The 22192-nt window shown below is 41.5% G+C and overlaps 1 protein-coding gene across 3 annotated transcripts; it reads left to right on the top strand.

The window, feature by feature from the left end:
* The first annotated feature begins 739 nt into the window (after window positions 1-739).
* LOC113189061 (cytochrome P450 4A11-like) lies at window positions 740-21058 on the top strand. 3 transcript variants are annotated; one of them, XM_077791447.1, is made up of 12 exons: window positions 740-928; window positions 4043-4184; window positions 11807-11851; window positions 13172-13299; window positions 14173-14294; window positions 15506-15564; window positions 15990-16096; window positions 16183-16373; window positions 16475-16608; window positions 17676-17740; window positions 17889-17965; window positions 20201-21058. In XM_077791447.1, the coding sequence occupies exons 1-12, from the start codon at window positions 740-742 to the stop codon at window positions 20367-20369; spliced, it is 1428 nt and encodes a 475-aa protein (XP_077647573.1). In that variant the 3' UTR covers window positions 20370-21058. The 3 variants fall into 3 exon arrangements, with proteins under 3 accessions (XP_077647573.1, XP_077647572.1, XP_077647574.1); XM_077791446.1 differs by having other exon boundaries at window positions 15410-15564; XM_077791448.1 differs by lacking the exons at window positions 4043-4184; window positions 11807-11851; window positions 13172-13299 and having other exon boundaries at window positions 15410-15564.
* Window positions 21059-22192: the final 1134 nt, after the last annotated feature.

The following is a 22192-nucleotide window of genomic DNA, read 5'->3' as shown; positions in this document are numbered from 1 at the left end:
CCCACCCACTTCCTACCCCCTAGTTGGTACTCAACACATATTTGTGTGCAATAAGGAGTAGAGAAAGTGAGTCTGTGCATGGCCTTTGCCTCTGTCAGTTTATAAGAGTTAGACCTCACGGTTTCCCAAGGTGGATCTTTCAGGTTAATCAATTCTAGACTCAGGTCAATTTTTGTCTCACCCTGCTCCCTCCCACCTGTGGGTGAAGCAATAATCCCAGACTTAGTCAGGGCTGGTCAGGGTATCTTAGTGACTATGAGGGAGATCAAGTGATGTGGAAATTTCTGCACCATAAGTCTTCAAAGCAGGTCATGAGGTTCAGTGCTAAGCCTTCCATTTACCTCTTTGTAACAATAAACTTTTCATTATAAATAATGGCAATAGGTTCTCACAACACAGCCACACCTACAGAATGTTTGAATAATTACCTCTGCAATTCTGGGTTCAGGTCCGTTCTGCTACACCAACTAGAATGTAGCCTAGCACATAGTTGATGCCCAACAAGAATATGTCATCAGTATGGAGAAGGGGAAATGGGTGTGTGCATGGCCATTGCCTCTGTCCACTGATAAGGTTTTGACCTCACTGTTTCCCAAGGTGAAACTTTCAGGTTAATCAATTCTGTACACTGAGATCAAGCCCTACCCGCACAGTTCACTCTACCACAAGAGGGTGGGACGTTCCTCCCAGACTTAATCAGTGACAAGGGGACAGTGAGTAATACAGAAGCTTCTGCACCATGAGCATCTCTACACTGAGCCTCACCAGATTCCCGGGCAGCATCTCTGGGCTCCTCCAAGTGGCCTGCCTGCTCAGCTTGCTTCTGCTGCTGTTCAAGGCAGCCCAGTTCCTCCTGCACAGGCAATGGCTGCTCAAAGCCCTTCAGCAGTTTCCATCTCCACCATCCCACTGGTTCTTTGGTCACAAGGTAGGAATAAATGGGAAGGGGAGTAGCAGGGAAGGGAGACTTCAGCCCAAAGACTGGCCAGGAAGTCCACAGGACAAAGCCTGTTGCTGGCAGGACAAAGCCTGTTGCATGCTCTAGGCATCTGAGGAACACCTGGATTACCTCTCAGGCTTGGCCCATCCCAGCACCAGGAGCTCACTCCTTTAAAAAAGCCTGTCCTACTGTTACTCACCTCTGTCACTCACTCTATCACCATGCAGATCTGACATCTGTCCTTGCAGCCTGGCACCTTAGAGGACTGTTGTTTGTTCTTCCTGAGTCTTTTCTTCTCAAGGCCAAGCACACCTAGACCCTCAAAGATCTTCCATCTCAGAACCAGCCTTCTTCAGGCTTTCCTGCCCCACTCACAGACTAGGATACTCTTTGTCTGGTCCTGAGTTTGCTCTGAAACACAGATATCAGTGTGATGGAGTCACTATGCTGAGGAGATCATTCTGGGATAACTAAGGGCATGAATATCAGGACGTGTCAGGACACAGGGAATCAGCTACCTCTGCTCAGGTAGGGGGACCAAATGGATGGGTTTGCCCCCAACTGAGGATGTTTCCAGAATGTGTGTTTTGAGGGGCAAATGTATGTCATGGGTATAGGAAACAGGAATGGCAGCACTTTTTTTTTGCTGGTGAGGGTGACTGGTTTTAGTGTTAACCTCCAAACAAGATTTGTCTATCTCTCCTTCAACGCACCTTGCATGTGAGGTCTTTGGGATTTGGGCACCCCAACACTGTCTTGTACCCCAGTGCCCAGAGCAGAGCCTGGCACCTTGTGTAAAGTCAGAGGAAGGAGAGAAAGGAAGACCCTGAGGGCAGTGGAGGGAGGGGGTCAACTTCCTGCACTTCCAGCCCTGAGGGAGCTCACAGAGCATGATAAGGGACAGCAGGGAGAGAAGCTCTGCTAGGAATTGTGCTCTGAACACACTCAAGAGGAGGTGGAGGATGTCCACACAGACAGCTGAGGCTCTGCCCCCCACAGCTCTGCTGAGGCACACAGCTCTACTCTCCAGGGCCACAGGATCCAGCTTAGGGCAGCACACGTAGGTCAGCAGAAACAGCTCCAAAACCCTGAGTTCTGCTGAAAGATCCAGAAATATGTCCTGATGGTTATGCTGCCCTTCACTACAGTCCCTAAGCCAGAAATAAAAGATGATTTTTAAAGTGAAGAGGGCCATTGCCAAGTAGGAATGACGCATCGAAATTTCCTTGCCAGCGTACCCCATGTTAAATGGAAATTTGCTATGACATTGCATGTGTCTTTGAGAAAGGTGACCCTGCTCAAGGACCAGGGTGGATCCAGGTTTAAGGTGTATCCTGCAGGATTGAGGAAGTATCCCGCTCCTTGGGTTTAGGGCATTCCCGATTTAAGACAAGTTTAAGGTGTTCCCGGTTTAAGATAATCTGGGTTTAGGGAAGTTCCAGGTTTAAGATAATTGCTGCTGGGAATAGGGCGTTCCTGCTGCCTGAGTTCCCTTTGAGTTCTTGTGGAATTCAGAAAGCATTTGGGACGTGAATTGTGCGGCAGAACTTGGATTTCCCCAGAACGTGTTTGTGTAGAGGCCTGTGTGAGTTTGGGAATAAAGAATTGCTTTTGGAATCTACAAGGTGTGTGGTGGCTCGTGATCTTGTCCCCAGCCAAGACTGCGGCATTTTACAACTTTTTACTTTACCACAGAGATTATCTCATCTAGAAACATTTCTTTTTCCTTTAACCTTTGATATTAAAATATATTTCCACATCTTGAATCTTTTATATCTCTTTTTTAACCATTAACCCTTTTTATAAATTCACATTCTGAAACAACCCTTATAAAATTTTTGAATTTAGACAAATTACTCCACTTTAATAAGATGAAATACTTTCATGTTTTTTATGGTACTATAATACTGTAATTGAAACTTCTTATACTCTTTGTATATAAATTACACCTGATAGAATCTTAACACTTAGTAACCTTGTTTCAGCAAAGACACAGACCAAAGCAATATTAAACTTTTTTCTATTTACCAATTTATGAAAACACACATAATGTTTAAATATATTACCTTATGGAACTTAATAAGTAAAGAGTACTTGATTTCATATTTAGTGGTTGATATTTTAACATTTTAGCTTTGTAAATTAATCAGATATCTGTAAAAACCAAGATCTCAGACAAATGTAGTAAACAGAATTAGCCATCTCTTTCTTGTTGAAGAAAAATCCTTCTACAGGATACCATGATGGTCCCATTGATATACTTAATAACTCCTCTCTAAAAAGCCATGGGCTACATTTTTGTACTGTATCAACATATGCCCTAGCTGTTCTTGGTCTTACTGGGGTGCCTCCTTCCTCTAACAGTTTCTCTTCCTCAGAGGCTAACAAATTCAAACCTTGAGTCAACCATTTTCCCCAGTTTGCCTGAGAAAGTTCTAGGAACAGGCAACTTGAAATAAAAACAAAATAAATCAAAACAAGAACACATTGTTTTTTGAAATGGTCACCCATTTTTTTGCTCTCCTTCAGGAGCGAGCAAATTCACTTACCCCCAAGCTTCAGACATTCCCCGTAAGGACCACCAAATGCCAATGTCTTGCCTGGGCACAAGATCACGAGCCACCACACACCTTGTAGATTCAAACAGCAATTCTTTATTCCCGAACTCACACTGGCCTCTACACAAACACGTTCTGGGGAAATCCAAGTTCTGCCGCACAATTCACGTCCCAAATGCTTTCTGAATTCCACAAGAACTCAAAGGGAACTCAGGCAGCAGGAACGCCCTATTCCCAGCAGTAATAACCTTAAACCTGGAACTTCCCTAAACCCAGATTGTCTTAAACTGGGAACACCTTAAACTTGTCTTAAACCGGGAATGCCCTAAACCCAAGGAGCGGGATACTTCCTCAATCCTGCAGGATACACCTTAAACCTGGATCCACCCTGGTCCTTGAGCAGGGTCACCTTTCTCAAAGACACATGCAATGTCATAGCAAATTTCCATTTAACATGGGGTATGCTGGCAAGGAAATTTCGATGCGTCATTTCTACTTGGCAATGGCCCTCAGCATTAAAGCATTGTCTTTCCCCTGATATCAGATCCCAAAGGACCAGGAACTACAATACGTTCTGAAGTGGGTTAATGAGTTCCCGTGCGCCTTTCCACAATGGCTGTGGGGCAGCAAAGTGCGTGTCCTCGTCTATGATCCTGAATACATGAAGGCGATTCTGGGGAGATCAGGTGAGACTGAACCCGCTCTCAGCAGGTTCAGTTTTTCTCTTTTGAGATCATACCTGGGTCTGTGGAAGTCCATAAAAAAAGTAGCCATTTATAAATAAATGTCTGAATTATCTACTTACTTTTCTCCCTGGATACACCTAGCATATGGGCAATAATACTTACTTTATAGTGGACATTTACAACAGTTTGGGGGGATGATTTATTTATTTATTTATTTATTTTATTATCTTTAATTTATTCTGATTTGTTATATATGACAGCAGAATGCATTACAATTCATATTATACATGTAGAGGCCAATTTTTCATATCTCTAGTTGTTCACAACGAAGAGTCACCATGCGTGTCTTCATACATGGGCTTACGATAATGATGTCCATCTTATTTCAGTGTCTTTCCTACCCCCATGTTCCTCCCATTCTCTCCCAATTCTTTGCCCTGTCTAGAGTTCATCTAATCCTCCCATGCTCCCTGCCAACCCCACTATGAATCTGCATCCTTATGTCAGAGAAACATTCGGCATTTGGTTTTTTGGAATTCACTAATTTCATTTGGCATTATATTCTCCAACTCCATCCATTTACCTGCAAATGCCATTATTTTATTCTCTTTTATTGCTGAGTAATATTCCAGTGCATACACACACACACACACACACACACACACACACACACACACACCACAGTTTCTTATCCATTCATCTAATGAAGGGCATCTAGGTTGGTTTCACAGTTTGGCTATTATGAATTGTGCAGCTATTCACATTGATGTGGTATTCACATTGATGTAGCTGTGTCCCTGTAGTATGCTGTTTTTATGTCCTTTGGGTATAGACCAAGGAGTGGGATAGCTGGGTCAAATGGTGTTTCCATTCCGTTTTCCAAAAAGAATCTCCATATGACCCTGAATACATGAAGGTGATTCTGGGAAGATTAGGTGAGAGTGATCTATTTTCCATATTGGCTGCAGCAATTTTCAGTTCCACCAGCAATGTATGAGTGTGCCTTTCCCCCACATCCTCGCCAACACTTATTGTTGTTTATATTCTTAATAGCTGCCATTTTGACTGGAGTGAGATGAAATCTCAGTGTAGTTTTGATTTGCATTTCTCTAATTGCTAGAGATGTTGAACATTTATTCATATATTTGTTGATTGATATACATATCATCTTCTGAGAAGTGTCTGTTTGGTCCCTTGACCCATTTATTCATTGAGTTATTTGTTTGTTTGTTTGGTTTTTGGTGTTAAGATTTTTTAGTTCTTTATATGTCCTAGAGATTAGTGCTCTATCTGATGTACGTAGAACGTGTAGTAAAATTTGCTCCCATCCTGTAGGCTTTCTATTCACCTCACTGATTGTTTCTTTTGCTGAGAAGAAGCTTTTTAGTTTGAATTCATTCCATTTATTGATTCTTGATTTTAACTTTTGCTCTATAAGAGTCTTATTAAGGAAGTCAGGGTCTAATCTCACCTGATGGAGGTTTGGGCCTACTTTTTCTTCTATTAGGTGCAGGGTCTCTGTTTAATTCCAAGGTTCTTGATCCACTCTGAGTTGAGTTTTGCATGTGGTGAGAGATAGGGGCTTAATTTTATTTTGTTGCATATGGATTTCCAGTTTTTCCAGCACCATTTGTTGAAGAGACTATCTTTTCTCCAATGTATTTTTTGATGACTTTGTCTAATATAATATAATGTAATTATGTGTGTTTATCTCTATGTCTTCTATTCTGTACCATTGGTTCTACCAGTTTATTTTGGTGCCAATATGCCAATATCATGCTGTTTTTGTTACTATTGCTCTGTAGTATAGTTTAAGGTCTGGTATAGTGATGCCACCTGCTTTACTATTCTTGCTAAGTATTGCTTTAGCTATTCTGGGTCTCTTATTTTTCCAGATAAATTTCATAACTGCTTTTCTATTTCTTTTTGTTTTTTAAATTAATTAATTAATATTTTTATTCTGGTTTGTTATATATGACAGTAGAATGCATTACAATTCATATTACACATACAGAACACAATTTTTCATGTCTCCAGTTGTATACAAAATATGTTCACAACATTCGTGTCTTCATACATGTACTTAAGGTAATGATATCCATCTCATTCCACCATCCTTTCTACCACCATCCCCCTCCCTTTCCCTCCCACCCCTTTGCTGTCTTTGTTACTGTTGCTCTATAGTACAGTTTAAGGCTCTGGAATAGTGATGTCACCTGCTTCTCTATTCTTGCTGAGGATTGCTTTGGGATTCTTGGTCTCTTATTTTTCCAGATGAATTTCATGATTGTCTTTTCTATTTCTATGAGGAATGTCATTGGGATTTTGATTGGGATTTCATTGAATCTATATAGTGCGTTTAGAAGTATAGTCATTTTGACAATATTAATTCTGCCTATCCAAGAACAAGGGAGATCTTTCCATCTTCTAAGTTCTTCTTTAATTTCTTTCTTTAGTGTTCTATAATTTTGATTGTAGAGATCTTTCACTTCTTTCATTAAGTTGATTCCCAACTATTTAATTTTTTTGAGGCTATTGTTAGTGTGGTGGTTTTCCTAGTTTCTCTTTATGAGGATTTGTCACTGATTATATAGAAATGCCTTTGATTTATGGGTGTTGATTTTATATCCTGCTACTTTGTTGAATTCATTTACTAGTTCAAGAAGTTTTCTGGTGGAATTTTTTGGGTCTTCTAGGTATAGAATCATATTTTCAGAAAATAGTGATAATTTAAGTTCTTCTTTTTACTATCCATATCCCTTTAATTTCTTTCATCTATCTAATTGCTCTGGCTATAGTTTCAAAAGTAAGTTAAATAGAAGTGGTGAAAGAAGACATCTCTGTCCTGTTCCAGTTTTTAGAGGGAATGCTTTCAATTTTTCTCCATTTAGAATGATGTTGGCCTTGTGCTTAGCATGGATAGCTTTCACAATGTTGAGATATGTTCCTGTTATCCCTAGTTTTTCTAGTGTTCTAAACATGAAGGGGTACTATAGTTTGTCAAATGCTTTTTTTGTATCTTTTAAGATGATCTTATGATTCTAATCTTTAAGTCTATTGATGGGATGAATCACATTTTTTGATTTCCATATGTTGAATCAACTTTGCATCCCTGGAATAACCTCCACTTGATGGTGGTGCATTAACTTTTAGATATGTTTTTGTATTTGATTTGCCAGAATTTTTGCATCTGTGTTCATTAGAGATATTAGTCTGAAATTTTCTTCCTTTGATGTGTATTTGCCTGTTTGGGGATCAGTGTGATATTGGCTTCATAGAATGAATTTGGAAGTGCTCTCTCTTTTTCTATTTTACGAAATAAGTTGAAGAGTATGGTATTAGTTCTTCTTTAAAGGTCTTATAGAACTCAGCTGTGTATCCATCTGGTCCTGGGATTTTCTAGATTGGTAGGCTTCTGATAGTGTCTTCTATTTCATTGCTTGAAATTGATCTGTTTAAATTGTGTATATCATCCTGATTCAGTTTGAGTAAATAATATGACTCAAGAAATTTGTGAGTGCCTCTATTTTATTGGAGTACAAATTTTCAAAATAATTTCTAATTATCTTCTGTATTTCTGTAGTGTCCAGCATGATATTTCCTTTTTCATCATAGATGTTAGTAATTTGAGTTTTCTCTCTTCCTCTCTTCATTAGCATGGCTAAGGGCTTATCAATTTTATTTTTTTCAAAGACCAACTTTTTGTTTTGTCAACTTTTTGAATTGCTTCTTTTGTTTCAATGTCATTGATTTCAGCTCTGATTTTAATTATTTTCTGTCTTCTACTGCTTTTGATATTGATTTATTCTTCATTTTCTAGGGCTTTGAGATGTAATGTTAGGTCATTTATTTGTTGACTTTTTCTTCTTTTAAGGAATGAGCTCCATGCAATGAACTTTCCTCTGAACTGCTTTCATAGTGTCCTGGAGATTTTGATATGTTGTATCAATGTTCTCATTTACCTCTAAGAATTTTTAATCTCTTCTTTGATGTCTTTTGCAACCAACTTTTCGTTCAATAGCATATTATTTAGTCTCCAGGTATTGGAGTAGCTTCTATTTTTTATTTTATCACTGATTTTTAATTTTATTCCTTTGTAATCTGATAGAATGGAGGGTATTATCTCTATTTCTTTGTATTTGCTAAGTGTTGCTTTGTGGCACAATATATGGTCTATTTTAGAGAAGGATCCATGTGCTGTTGAGAAGAAAGTGTATTTGCTCATTGAATGATAAAATATTCTATGTTTTAAGATCATCTTTTAAAATGATCTTATGATTCTAATCTTTAAGTCTATTGATGGGATGAATTACATCTTTTGATTTCCATATGTTGAATCAACTTTGCATCCCTGGAATAAACTCCACTTGATAGTGGTACATTAACTTTTAGATATGTTTTTGTATTTGATTTGCCAGAATTTTTGCATCTATGTTCATTAGAGATATTAGTCTGAAGTTTTCTTCCTTTGATGTGTATTTGCCTGGTTTGGGGATCAGTGTGATATTGGCTTCATAGAATGAATTTGGAAGTGCTCTCTCTTTTTCTATTTTACGATATAAGTTGAAGAGTAAGTTTAATAACTTAAGTCTAAGTTATTGATTGTATTATTGAGTTCTATAGTTTCTTTGTTTAGCTTTTGTTTGGAAGATGCATCCAGAGGTGAATGAGGAGCGTTAAAATTACCCAGAATTATTGTGTTGTGGTATATTTGACTCTTGAACTTGAGAAGAGTTTGTTTGATGAATGTAGATGCTCCAATTTGGGGAGCATATATATTTATAACTGTTATGTCTTGTTGGTGTATGGTTTCCTTGAGCAGTATAAAATGTCTTTCTTTATCCCTTTTTATTAACTTTGGCTTGAAGTCTACTTTATTTGATGGGATGTTGGAAACCCTTGTTTGTTTCTGCAGTCCATGTGAGTGGTCTGATTTTTCCCAACTTTTCAGTCTGTGGATGTATTTTCCTATGAGATGAGTCTCTTGAAGGCAGAATATTGTTGGGTCTTTTTTTAAAAAAAAGTCTAATATGCTAGTCTATTTTTTTTCCTTACCATGACTCAAAGTGGTGTAGGGAGGGAGAGCATGGGAGAAAGATTACCTCTAGATAGGGAAAAGTGGTGGGAGGAAAAGGGAGGGGAAGGGGAATAGCAAGGATGGTGGAAGGTGATAGTCTATGTTTTTTTATTGGTGAGTTTCAGCCATTAACATTCAGGGTTATTACTGAGACATGATTTATATTCCCAGCCATTTTTGTTTGTTTTTAGTATTTAACTTGACTTGGTTTCTCATTTGATTAGTTTTTCCTTTAGTGTAAGACCTACCTCTGCTGATTTTCATTGTTGTTTTTCATTTTCTTTTCATGTAATATTTTGCCTAGGATGTTTCATAGTGCAGGCTTTCTAGTTGTAAATTCTTTTAACTTTTGTTTATTATGCAAGTTTTTTAGTTCATCATCAAATTTTAAGCATAATTTTGCTGGATATAAGATTCTTGGTTGGCATCCATTTTCTTTCAGAGCTTGGTATATGTTGTTCCAGGATCTTCTAGCTTTCGGGTACTGGTTGAAAAATCTTCTCAAAATCTAATTTGTTTCCCCCTATATGTATTCTGATTCCTTTCTCTCATGGCTTTTAAAATTCTCTCCTTATTCTGTATGCTAGGCATTTTCATTTTAATGTTCCTTGGTGTGGATCTGTTGTGATTTTGTACATTTGGTGTCCTGTAAATCTCTTGTATTTGATTTTAGAATTCCTTCTTCATGTTTGGAAAATCTTCTGATATTATTTCATTGAATAGATTGTTCATTTCTTTGGTTTGGAACTCTATTTCTTTCTCTATCCCAATAACTCTTAAATTTGGTGTTTATATTCTATCCCATATTTCTTGAATGTTCTGCTCATGGTTTCTTACCATCTTCATTGTGTGGTCTACATTTTTTTCAAGATTACATATTTTGTCTTCATTATCTGAGGTCCTGTCTTCCAAGTGGTCTAATCTGTTGGTGATGCTTTCAAGTGATCTTTTAATTTGATTTATTATTCTTTCATTTTAATTATTTCTGATTGTTTTTTTAGAACCTCTATCTCCCTATTGAAGTAATCTTTTGCTTCCCATATTTGTTTATGTAGCTCTTTATCGAAATGATTTTTTTGATGTCTGTATTTGCTCTCTTATATCATCCTTTAATTCACAGAACATTTTAATTATATACATTCTGAACTCCTTCTCTGTAATTTCTTCTGCTGTGCTGTCCATGGATTCTTATAATGTAGTATCTTGATTTGTTTGGGGGCACTTCCTTCCCTTATTTTTTTATATTGTTTTTATATTCCCTTCTAACAATGCAGATGCAAGGAATTGCCATTTTACCCTATAGGCTTATAGTGCCCCTACAGGGTTCCAATACCTCTCCTTCAAGGGGAAGGACAATGTTAAAGATCTCAATGCAAACAATATACAACCTTAAACCAAATAGTTGCTATTAAGAGGTTTACAGTTTGGTTACAACATACAAAGTATTGTATATTGTATATTGTAACTGATATACAATATACAGAAGTTCAGTTATTTTCTACAATATGAACACTATGTTTGCAAAAGTATTTACAGTTTTTGATGGTGGACAAAGAACTGGGGGTGAAATTTAGGACGATAGGCTGAGGAGGTAGGAGGTGAGGATATGGAATTATTGTGTGAGAGAGGAATCTAAAGAAAGTTAGTAGCAGGAGAAGAGAGAGGAAGTAATTTTGGGTGGAGAAGTAAGTGGGAAGACAGTAGAGTACATAAAACAAACAGACATAAATATTAAGAAAAATAAAAATGTAAAAATAGAAGAAAAAAAGAATATACAACACAACTGTAATATATTATTCAGACATCCCAGTCTCAATATCCTAATTCATGAAATGTACTTGGTTTCACATATGTTGGGGACATGAGGGCGAGAGAATAGAAGGAGGAAGAGATAATGTGCTGCTGGCGGCCACATCAGCTGCTCCTCTGTTGGCGGGGAAGGGACCCCAGGGGCAGCTTGGAGCAGGGCTGGTGCTTGGGTGGCAGATGGAGGAAGTAGGAAGGGAGGCAGCAAGTGAGTGGCACCTATTGGGGAGGGAGAGGGAGGGAGGGTGGGGGATGATTTTTATGTCATTTTTTTCTGTCTCTTTTAAAACTATTGAGGTGATCACTTAGGTATATCAGCTTGTATCTTTTGAGGTGATTTCTTAGGTATATTGGCCTGATCTGTTAGGTGTATTGGCCTATATCTCCACATTAACTTTGGTTTGAAACCTCTAATCTCCCCCTACTTAATAATGGGCTAACTAAGCCATCACTCATTGTGAGAACATTCCAAGGCTCAGTCTTATTCTTTGTCATTGAGAACATGTCCTATGTCCCTTGCCAGCTTCTCATTGCAGTCCTTCTGGTCCATGTCTTCCTGAGCCCTTTAGTTGTTGTAGCAGAGACAGAATGGGATGAGAGGAAGTGAGAGGTGACATGGAACCAAATGCCAATTGACAGTCATCAGGCACTCATGACAGTGCCTGGCCTCAACCACAGAGGCCCTGGGTCTTCATTATTTGTCTCCTTCTTGCAATTAATCCCATTACTTACTTTTCAGATCCAAAAACTCATAATATATACAGAATTGTGGCTCCCTGGATTGGTATGTACATCTGAAAGTGGGCACTCTGAAATTAGGGTTGGCAAAATCTCTCTCTCTGACTCACACAGAACAAGATTTGATGGGTCACTACCATGATTTCCACTAAATAAAGCCTCATTTCTTTTTTAAAATTAATATTTAAAAAATTTATATATGACAGAAAAATGTATTACAATTCATATTGCACATATAGAGCATAATTTTTCATATCTCTGGTTGTATATAAAGTATATTCACACCAATTCCTGTCTTCATACATGTACTTTGGATAATGATGTCCATCACATTCCACTATCAATTCTAAGCCTATGCCCCCTTCCTTTCCCTCCCACCCCTCTGCCCTATCTAGAGTTCGTCTATTCCTACATGCTCCCCCTCCCTACCCCACTATGAGTCAGCCTCCTTATATCACAGAAAACATTTGGCATTTGTTTTTTTTTTTTTTGAGGATTGGCTACTTTACTTAGCATCATCTTCTCCAACCCTATCCATTTACCTGCAAATACCATGATTTTATTCTATTTTATTGCTGAGTGCTTTCCACTGCATATAAATGCCACATTTTTTTAATCTACTCATCTACTGAAGGGCATCTAGTCTGGTTCCACAGTTTAGCCATTGTGAACTGTGGTGCTATAAACATTGATATGGCTGTGTCCCTGTACTATGCTGTTTTTAAGTCCTTTGGATAAACTGAGGAATATTATAGCTGGGTCAAATGGTGGCTCCATTCCCAATTTTCCAAGAAATCTCCATACTGCTTTCCATATTGGCTGCAGCAATTTGAAGTCCCACCAGCAATGTATGAGTGTGCCTTTTCCCCCACATCCTCACCAACACTTATTGTTGTTTGTCTTCATAATAGCTCATAATAGCTACCATTCTGACTGGAGTGACATGAAATCTTAGAGTAGTTTTGATTTGCACTTCTCTAATGGCTGAGAAGTTTCTTTCAATCTATCCAGAACCCTACCCCTCCTGCAAGCTGTTGTGAGCCCTCCTGAGGCTCACTCCTTCCACCTCTCCTTCTAGGTACCTCCAAACAGTCTCAGTCTGACATGGACTTGGGTACCTCTTTCTCTGGCCCACAAATCCTTTCTACATCTCCTTTGCAGCTGTCATAATCACAACAGATATACCAGCCCAACTGGGAAATTCATTTTCCTGAAAAGTGCCAGTCATTACTGTCTTTGTCCAAAGATGTTCTGTCCTCTGGATCTCTTCCCCAAGAGTCCCACCATCAGTCTCTCCCACATTGTCCCCAGACTTCCTCTCCTCCCATTGTCCGCTCACTCATGCACACAACCATGTATGGCCCAGGGTATGGTTTGCTCCTGTTGAATGGGGAGACATGGTTCCAGCACCGCCGGATGTTGACCCCAGCCTTCCACTATGACATCCTGAAGCTCTACGTGAGAATCATGGCTGATTCTGTCAGAGTGATGCTGGTGAGTCTCTCTCTTTCATTCTCATTCACTCACTCAAGGCTCACACTCAGATTCCACAGCCTAACAGCCATCAAAAACAGTCACTTGGAACAATCTCAGGCCATTACTGTGAGAGTCAGTTCTTCAAAAGTTGAAGGAGCAGAGTGGACCTGGGCAGCAGGATATGGTCACTTCCTTATGGTCCAAGGCAGACAGCATCATGGTGATATAGACTCCCCTTCCTACTTCCAAGTCTTCAGCAGGGGGAGTTGATCCAGCTTGACAGCAGGCCTGTGCAATGGCATCTTCAGTAGCACTGCGGATCCTGGGGTAGGATTCTCTCAGGGAGGAGTTGAGGGCTTCCATGTGGACTTGAGTTGATATGGACACCAGATCCACATCTCACAATGAACCTGCACATCCCTCACATCCATCAGAGCTCAGATGAATGATCTGAGAGTGCTCAGCAACTTTTTTTTTGAAGGATAATGAAAAGAATTATTTTCAATATGTGGCTCATGAGTCCTAGAGGTTCTATTTGCTTGAAATTTTCTTGTCCTCATATTTGGTATTCTGCCTGTTTTTTAAGTCTAGCTCATGAATTTAAAACTTAAATGGTGGCCTATGAGCTTTTTTATCAATTGAATGGTCATAAGTGATTGCCCAAAAATCTAAATTAATAATCTATTATGTAAATATTTGTTTCATTTTATAATAAAAATTTCTGAGGAAAACATCAGAGTACAAATATTTGCTTCATACTCTTAATTTGCAAAAATGCATGTGACTCTGAGATTCAGGAAAGAATACCTGGAGATGCAGAGAAAGAGGTTAGCCCTATAAGCATATGTCTTTTGGGGAATTGAATAGGATAATGACCTTCTCCCTCCCCAGGACAAATGGGAGCAGCTTATTGAACAGAACTCCCTGGAGATTTTTCAGCATGTCTCCCTGATGACCCTGGATACCATCATGAAGTGTGCCTTCAGCCACCAGGGCAGTGTCCAGCAGGAGAGGTCAGTGCCAAACCCATGAGGTAAGGGATACTTGTTCTAATCAACTGGTGTAAGTTTACCCAAGATTTGAGTGATGCATCTTGGACATTTACCACATTAAAATGGGAGATTCTTATTCTGGTCCCAGACCAAGCCCTGATTCCTGAGCAGACCCAAACATGCCCCATCCACAGGTCCCTGGTTCCTGAATGGGGTAGAAGTCTGATTGCTCATGTCATCTTCTAAAGTCCCAATGCTTGCCGCAGTCTGGCTGGGCACAAATCACGAGCCACTCAAGCAGGAACAAACTTTATTTTCTGAACTCCCACAAACTCCACCCACGTGGCCATCCTAGGCACCGTACACCAACTGGAACTCCCTCCACCAGAACTTCACCAAGCAACGCGAACTCCCCAGGCATCCCCGTAAGAACTCCAAAGTACCGGGCGGGCGCCTGAGGCAGACAGCAGGGGTCTATATACAATTGAATACACAATCTGTTTCAATCCAGCATCATCTTAAAGGCTTGCCTCTCAACCATTACTTCTGGCAAAATGCCAGGGGCCATTCCTACTTGGCTGTGGCTCTCAACAAATGCTCACAAGGGATGTAATGCCGCAGTCTGGCTGGGCACAATTCAGGAGCCACTTGTCAAAAGAAACTAACTTTATTTTTAGAACTACAAATGCCAAGCAAAACAGCTCCTCAGGAAAAAAAAAAAAACCTTCAGAGCCCAACTGCCACCACCTGCTTCCACAAGCCTCTCCCCCACACAAACCTCCCCACCTCCCACAATCCTCCTGCTCTTGAGGCCGATTGGCTGGGTCGCGTGGGCGGAGCCAAAAAAGTCCCCCAATGAGCAGCTCTGTGGTCTGAAAGGGCAGGGAAACAGCCCAATGAGCAGCTCCGTGGAGGAGCCAATCAGCTAGATGTTGCTGGGGCCGCTGTGAGCCAATCATCAGCCGGCAGCTGGAAGTTTGCTGGGGCCCCTTTGGCTGTGGCTCTCAACAATGTAACACAGATATAAGGTGTCAGTGTTGTCTGTCCCAATCATTCAGTAATCTCCATATAGAACCCACACTGCTTCCAGGTCATGTGGCCCCATAGTATGATGTGTTCTGCAATCTCTCCATCAGGAATTCCAAGTCCTACATTCAGGCTGTTGGGGATATGAACTACCTGTTTTTATCTTGTGCGAGGAATGTCTTTCACCAGAACGACACCATCTACAGACTGACCTCTGATGGCCGCTTGTTCCACCATGCCTGCCAGCTTGCCCATGAGCACACAGGTTCTGTCTCTAATCCTGTCTACTTTCCTTTACCAGGTTCAGTCTAAGAGATAGGGCCATGGCCCCTGAGACAGAGGCAGGGCATCTGCTAACAATGGAAAGAAACTAGGACACCCTTATGCTGGACACTATCTTACTGCAAGTGTTAGGAGCTGAGATGTTAGTGTGTCGGGTACAGCACAATACCAGTGTCATCACATTAGCAGTGTTGAATGAGACCTATCCCACCAGCATTCAACAGGGACTCCCATGACTATGTTCCGGAGGGAAGCCTGGCCTGCATCAGATGGTGCTAGACTCCCACACACCCACTCACCTGTGTATCCTGAGCTCCACAGGATACCCAGATTGTCATAGGGGTAAAATGGCTTATTAGGGGTTGCTGTAGCTGTGTTTTCTACCTGGTAATTCCTATCCTGGGACAGATCAAGTGATCAGGCAAAGGAAGGCTCAGCTGCAGAATGAGGGAGAGCTGGAGAAGATCAGGCAAAAGAGGCACTTGGATTTCTTGGACATCCTTCTGTGTGCCAAAGTGAGTATGTGGTGGGTGGAAAAACTAGATGCTTTGCCTAGGAAAGGGAGGGATAAACACTGCTCTCTCAACCATGGACTCCCCAGATGGAAAATGGGAGCAGCCTGTCTGATGAGGACCTGCATGCCGAGGTGGACACCTTCATGTTTGAGGGCCATGACACCACAGTCAGTGGTATCTCCTGGATCTTCTATGCTCTGGCCACACACCCGGAGCATCAGCAGAGGTGCAGGGAGGAGGTCCAGAGCCTCCTGGGGGACAGAGCCTCCATCACCTGGTGAGTGAGAGCTCAAGAGGTGGGAGAGCCCTGCCTCTGGTAGGGGCAAGCTGCTGGTCTTCCTGGGCCCTTCCTACCCCTCAGGATGGCCTACACTTCAGGGACCACCTGGACCAAATGCCCTACATCACCATGTGCATCAAGGAGGCCCTGAGGCTCTATCCACCAGTAGCAGGTGTGAGCAGAGATCTCAGCAAATCTATCACTTTCCCTGATGGACGCTCCTTACCCAAAGGTATGACCTTTCTATACTCACCTAATCTCTCCCTAGGGAAAGGTGGACCAAAGATCCACATGTTCTTTAGATTTTATGAGCCTCTCTCAGCCTCCCTTTCTTCCTTTGTAGAACAGATAGTTACTCAGGGCTGGGGATGTGGCTCAAGCAGTAGTGCGCTCGCCTGGCATGCCTGCGGCCCGGGTTCGATCCTCAGCACCACATACAAACAAAGATGTTGTGTCTGCCGAAACTAAAAAATAAATATTAAAATTCTCAAAAAAAGTTAAAAAAAAGAAAAGATAGTTACTCTGAAATTTGGATGACTCTTATGAAATGCTGGACAGAGAGCTTGAAATCAGAAAAATCTCAACTAAAAAATGCCAACTATGGATTCAATATCAACCTTCAGATATTATACTTGTGATTATCAGTACTTGAGAAGAGCAGGGTAGAGAGATAATCATACAGGGTCAATGAGTTGTGGTTTTTATTTTTTTTTTAATGCCTCAAGGCAAATGAAGGAGATCATGAAAACCCATGTTACAAGTCAGTGTGGCCCAGAATCTAAGGATTTTCTGGTTGATAGAAAGGAGAAGCTGATATTTCTACCCTGTTAGGAAGCCACCCATTGGCTCACCCAGCATTGAGTCTGATCCTTGCTCTGCTACATGCCAGCTGTGTGAATATAAAAAAGTTAAGCAACCTCACTGAAACTCCAGGATCTCATAAGAAAATGGGTGTAAACCTGTGTATTCTGAAGGGTGCTTGTGAGGGTCGGGTGAGTTCATGTATACTTTCCACTGTTTCATGGAAGGTACTAGATGGATAGTATTCATTTAGTGTAAGCAGTGAGTCTCCGATATTTTCTTGGTCTTATTCCTGGGCTCACAGTTTTCTGTTCCTCACCTTCACTCAGATGCTTTGCCATGCCAACGCTACCTTCCTGTGGTAAAATCATCCTGCTCAAAGTGATGATATCTGGGACGCATACAACTCATGTGTGCAGGTGTCCTGCTGTTTCAGAGACAGAGTTCTGGGACACTGGAATAAATAATCTTTTTTTCTGTTTCCTAACTGTCCCACAGGTTTCATGGTCACACTCTCCATTTATGGCCTTCACCACAACCCAAAGGTGTGGCCAAACCCAGAGGTAGGAGGCCTTGTGGGGGTGGGGAAGGGGATGATCTGTTAAGACCAGCACATCCTCCTTCTTCCACCTCTGTGGATCCTGTCCCCTCTGTGGCTGGAAAGCAGGGACTTGATCCCAATTTGTCCTGGCCCTGCTGCTCTCTCTGCAGGTGTTTGATCCCTCTCAATTTGCACCTGGATCTTCTCGACACAGCTACTCCTTCCTGCCCTTCTCAGGAGGATCAAGGTGAGATGTCCTCTAAGTGGCAATGGGGTGGGGAGAACAGGAATTCTCTGACACATACCCAATGTTTGTGATCCCCTAGTTTTCTATGTGGCTTCTTCATGGAGGCCCTTGTTGGTTGGTTTTTGTGGGTAGAAGGTGTTGTGTGTCTGTGTCTGTGCCCCAAAGACAGGACACACTGTGGAGAGTTTGACCAACGGCTCTTTCCAATGGCCCACCCCCCAAATACACAGAAGTTTTAGCCCAAGTGTCATTTTATCTTGGTGTTTTATTCATTTTGGAGAATGAATTTTTAGAATCAGATTTCCATATGCAAACTATCCTTTGGGCGTTTGTTTTCCTCAATTGTAAGGTTTTAAGAAGTGGATTTCTTTTTCTTCTCACATTTGAATGAGATCATCCCATTTTCTGCTTAATTCCTCAGTGGCCACTGAGGAATTTTGAAATATTTCCAAATATTTAGAATTATAAAAACCTCGTTGTTCTTACTGTAAAACCATCTGTGTAAAGTTTGCAGCCTGTTGTAGAAGGGTGGATAACAAGTGATTGTGATTTCATGCAGGGCATCTGATCTCCAATTTGTGGTCTCATATCAATTGTCACATTCAGTTTCTATCAAAAATCTACATGTAGAGAATGATCTCTACCCATAGTTCATGGTATAGGATGAGAAAGCTAAATGCCTCTGAGAGAAAACTCACTACTAACTTGACACAAAGCACATACTGTCATGTACACTCACAAACTCACCTGAAGTAGCTGTTGAGCTGGATAGTCCCACACCATAGGGGCTGTGGTGAAAACCCAGCAATGTTATGGGAATCAGCCTTTGAAATACACATTGACATAAACCTACTAAATAATCAGTAGAAAGGTTTTTCTGGGTCAAAAATTCTGTGAATGTTACAAGCGTAGTCAAGTTTTGAAGAACAGGCATTAAGACTGTCCATGGAGAAATCATATTTCTCAGATAAAATTTATCCTGGAATTGATAACTAGCTACAAATCATGACACTGACATTGTAGGGCAGGGCAGCATTAAGTAGCTCAATTTTTAGGTAGAAAGGTTTACATTCTATGTTCCATTGCATTTCATTTTTATTTTTGTAGTTCAACATATCTGAGTCAAATACAAATGTATTAAAAAGTATGTTTCTCTGTGTCAAGTCCTGTGCTCTGAGGCAGGTTTCTGCTCTTGGCTCAGACACTTACAATTGAGATAGACAATACTATTTCCATAATTTTTTCACTTTCTCATCACTCATTGAACATTGATGCAAGTTTCTTTGTCCCTGGCACAGTTGGAGGCCATTGGTTGTGGTGGCTACTTGAATAAAAACTCTAATGGTATCTTGGGGGCTTGAAAGAGAGAGGGTCAGCCAGCAGAGGGTTAAGGGTCATCTGGCCATTGTCCTGAGCCTTGAGGATGTTCAGGCAGAGTAGAAGGAGGACATCCTCAGCAACCTCAAGAATATGAGCTGAAGCAGGAAGTGGGGCTGGGCAGGTGAGAGGTGGGTGAGGCAGTAGCCCACAGAGGGTGAGCAGGGAGGTGAGGCCTTGGATACTGCCCTTACTGGTGGGGGGCATGGGAGTAAGGAGGGAGGGGAGTCAGGGAGACCAGTGAAGCCTGGAAGAAGAGACTGAAGATGGCAAGAGGGATATTTCTAGAGTAGAAGTCTAGAGATGCTGGTGGACCAAGGGTGTGAGGGGAGGCTGGAGCCTGACCACTGGGTGGGAGGCAGATGGGGTCAGAGCAAACAGATCCCCAGCACAATGTCCTAATAAGATGACTCTGACATCTGATTCTGCCATCAGAATCCTTTGACACCAGAGATATGATCCCAGGGAGTGTGGTCCACACATTCCCATGCAGTCCAGACCAGTGATAACCACACGGATGAACCAGAAACCCTCAGTAGAGAGACTCAACTAGCCAATGACTTATTCTTAAAATGGAAAGTGTTATTAGAGTTGATTGTTCAGTGTGCTAGCCTTACCTTACCTTAGCAGAGATTTCATGTCTATGAATGTAGAAGTGGGGTCAGAGCTTTCCATAGATGAGTAGGGGCCTTATCAAAGGGCAGGAGAGTGTGAATCCAGGCTAGAAGCAGAGCTGTATGCCACCTCTAATTAAAGGAGGTTTCTGAATGCTTAGTCCTTATCAGGAGCTCAGGGCTCAAGGCCTCCCCAGCTCAGAGTGGGGCCTGAGACCACTTTCTTTGTCCCTGCCTGGTTCAGGAACTGCATTGGGAAACAATTTGCCATGAATGAGCTGAAAGTGGCCGTGGCCCTGACTCTACTTCGTTTTGAGCTACTACCAGATCCCACCAGGATTCCTGTACCCATGGCACTAATTGTGTTGAAGTCCAAGAATGGAATCCACCTGCATCTCAGGAAGCTCCAATAATTCTGGTGGAAGAGAAGTCATCTTTGGGCCAGCTGCTTGAAATTTTGAGTTTCTGTCACCTGTTCCTGTGCACCTTCCATTGCCCCAAAACTGCTTTCCATCTTTCCACCTGCCCTTCTTCCCACCTGCCTGCTCTCCTGCCTCTTTGTCTCATCTAACTCTAGGCTCCCTACCTGCTTTTTTTCTATGTGTCTCCCTCCTGCCTATATCTTTGTCCCCTGATAACCTGCATATCCATTTCCTTGTCTGTTCCTTTACCTTACTTGTGCTGCTTGTCTGTCCATCTATGAGTTTCTTACTGCTGCTATAAAAAGTGAGAACAACCTCAATGGCTTTGTATGACAGAAATATAGTTACTTATGGTCCTGAATAACAGAGTTCTAACATGGGTTGCCTTGAGTTGCAACCAAGATAATGGTGCTGTCACTGCACATCCACGGCCATTGGTGTGCCTCACCCTTTTGTCATTTCCGTTATCTAGAGCTGCATTGTTGGACTTCATGATCTATGGTTAATATTCAAATCCTGCAACACCTTTGACTCTCTCTACTTCTATCTTTATATCCAATCTCTATCATAAGGACCTTTGTGATAACAATGTGCCCATGTGATAATAGAGAATATCATCATAGTTCTCCCAGGTCAAGGATGTGTACATTGGTTGTGTACATTCAGCCTAGCATACTTCCTTCCTGTCACCCAATCTAACCATGTATATCTCTCCTCATATCTATTATCTAAGCCTCTTTGTCTTTTCTCCCTCCTGCATAAAGTTCACAAAGTTGAATATAGGGTCTGTCTTTCCTTAAAAGGTGATGGAGGGATGGGAAAAGAAAAGAAAAACGTCCCTTCTGAGATAGAAGATGATATCTGCCTGGCCAGATGCAGCCCACCCACTCCAAGTGGCTTTGTTCATGGGACCTTCTCATGTCACACAATTGCCCATTGGTTCCATGTAACTGAGCTTAGAACTCCCTGGTAGTTCAGCTAGAGAAATTCACATCCTTGGGGTAAAAGAATAGGCCTACATTCTATCCAAGGGTTAATACTCCTCATAATTGAATCTTCTAAATATCAAGACAGAGCCTGAATTGAGCAGCAGTGTCACATGGTAGTGCCTTGCACCCTGAATGGCCATCCCCCAGCCATTCCTAGCCTATGGACTCAAACCATAGTCTGAGGTCTGTTTGTAGTGTGACACCACCTTCTATTCTCTACATGGGCTTCTCCCCCAGTGGTGCCAGCAGCCAGGGTCTTCCTCCCAGGTTCCTGGCTGCCCAGGTCCCTGGACAAATTCAGCCCTGAACTAAGAAGGAACCAGAGAAGGCAGGCTGGACATGAAGTGCCTGGTTCAAAATGAAGGAGGAAGAGTGAGGTGGGAATGTCCTGGAGAGGCTGAATGGCAGTCTTCTGGCATCAGGTGGGACAGGAGGGTTCATGCTAACCATGCTCAGAGATCAGAGGTCAAGGGGAGCTAACTACCATCATGACACTCAGTCCTGTGGAAGCAAAGGAGAAGCTGTACATGAGAGCAGGTGTCAATATCTGAGTCCAAGAAGTCGAGACCTAACCCTGACCCAAGAGCAGGAGAAGGTTAGAAGAGGGAGAAATCTGAATGTCCACATGTCATGAGTGACTTGGGTACTTATCACTTCCATACACATAAAATAGCCAAAATTGATTGGAGAGTTAAAAGAGCCCACAGAAAGGCAGAAAATGTTTCAAATTAAATGAAGATATCAGAAGAACTCCTGTATTCAACAACAAAAACACAACCATCACATGCAAAAAAATAGGCACAGAACTTCAATAGACACTTCTTT

The sequence above is a fragment of the Urocitellus parryii genome, chromosome 11 (genome assembly GCF_045843805.1).
Source record: "Urocitellus parryii isolate mUroPar1 chromosome 11, mUroPar1.hap1, whole genome shotgun sequence".
Classification (NCBI taxonomy): Eukaryota; Metazoa; Chordata; class Mammalia; order Rodentia; family Sciuridae; genus Urocitellus; species Urocitellus parryii.
Note: the sequence above shows the minus strand (reverse complement) of the source record. Positions and strands in the feature narration are given on the sequence as shown.

What these genes read in the sequence shown, in the direction of transcription:
- LOC113189061 (XM_077791446.1), top strand. Translation starts at nt 740, where the DNA reads ATGAGCATCTCTACACTGAGCCTCACCAGATTCCCGGGCAGCATCTCT. An exon ending in ACTGGTTCTTTGGTCACAAG is followed by an intron (nt 929 to 4,042) that starts GTAGGAATAAAT and finishes CCCTGATATCAG; the next exon opens with ATCCCAAAGGACCAGGAACT. An exon ending in AATTGTGGCTCCCTGGATTG is followed by an intron (nt 11,852 to 13,171) that starts GTATGTACATCT and finishes TGTATGGCCCAG; the next exon opens with GGTATGGTTTGCTCCTGTTG.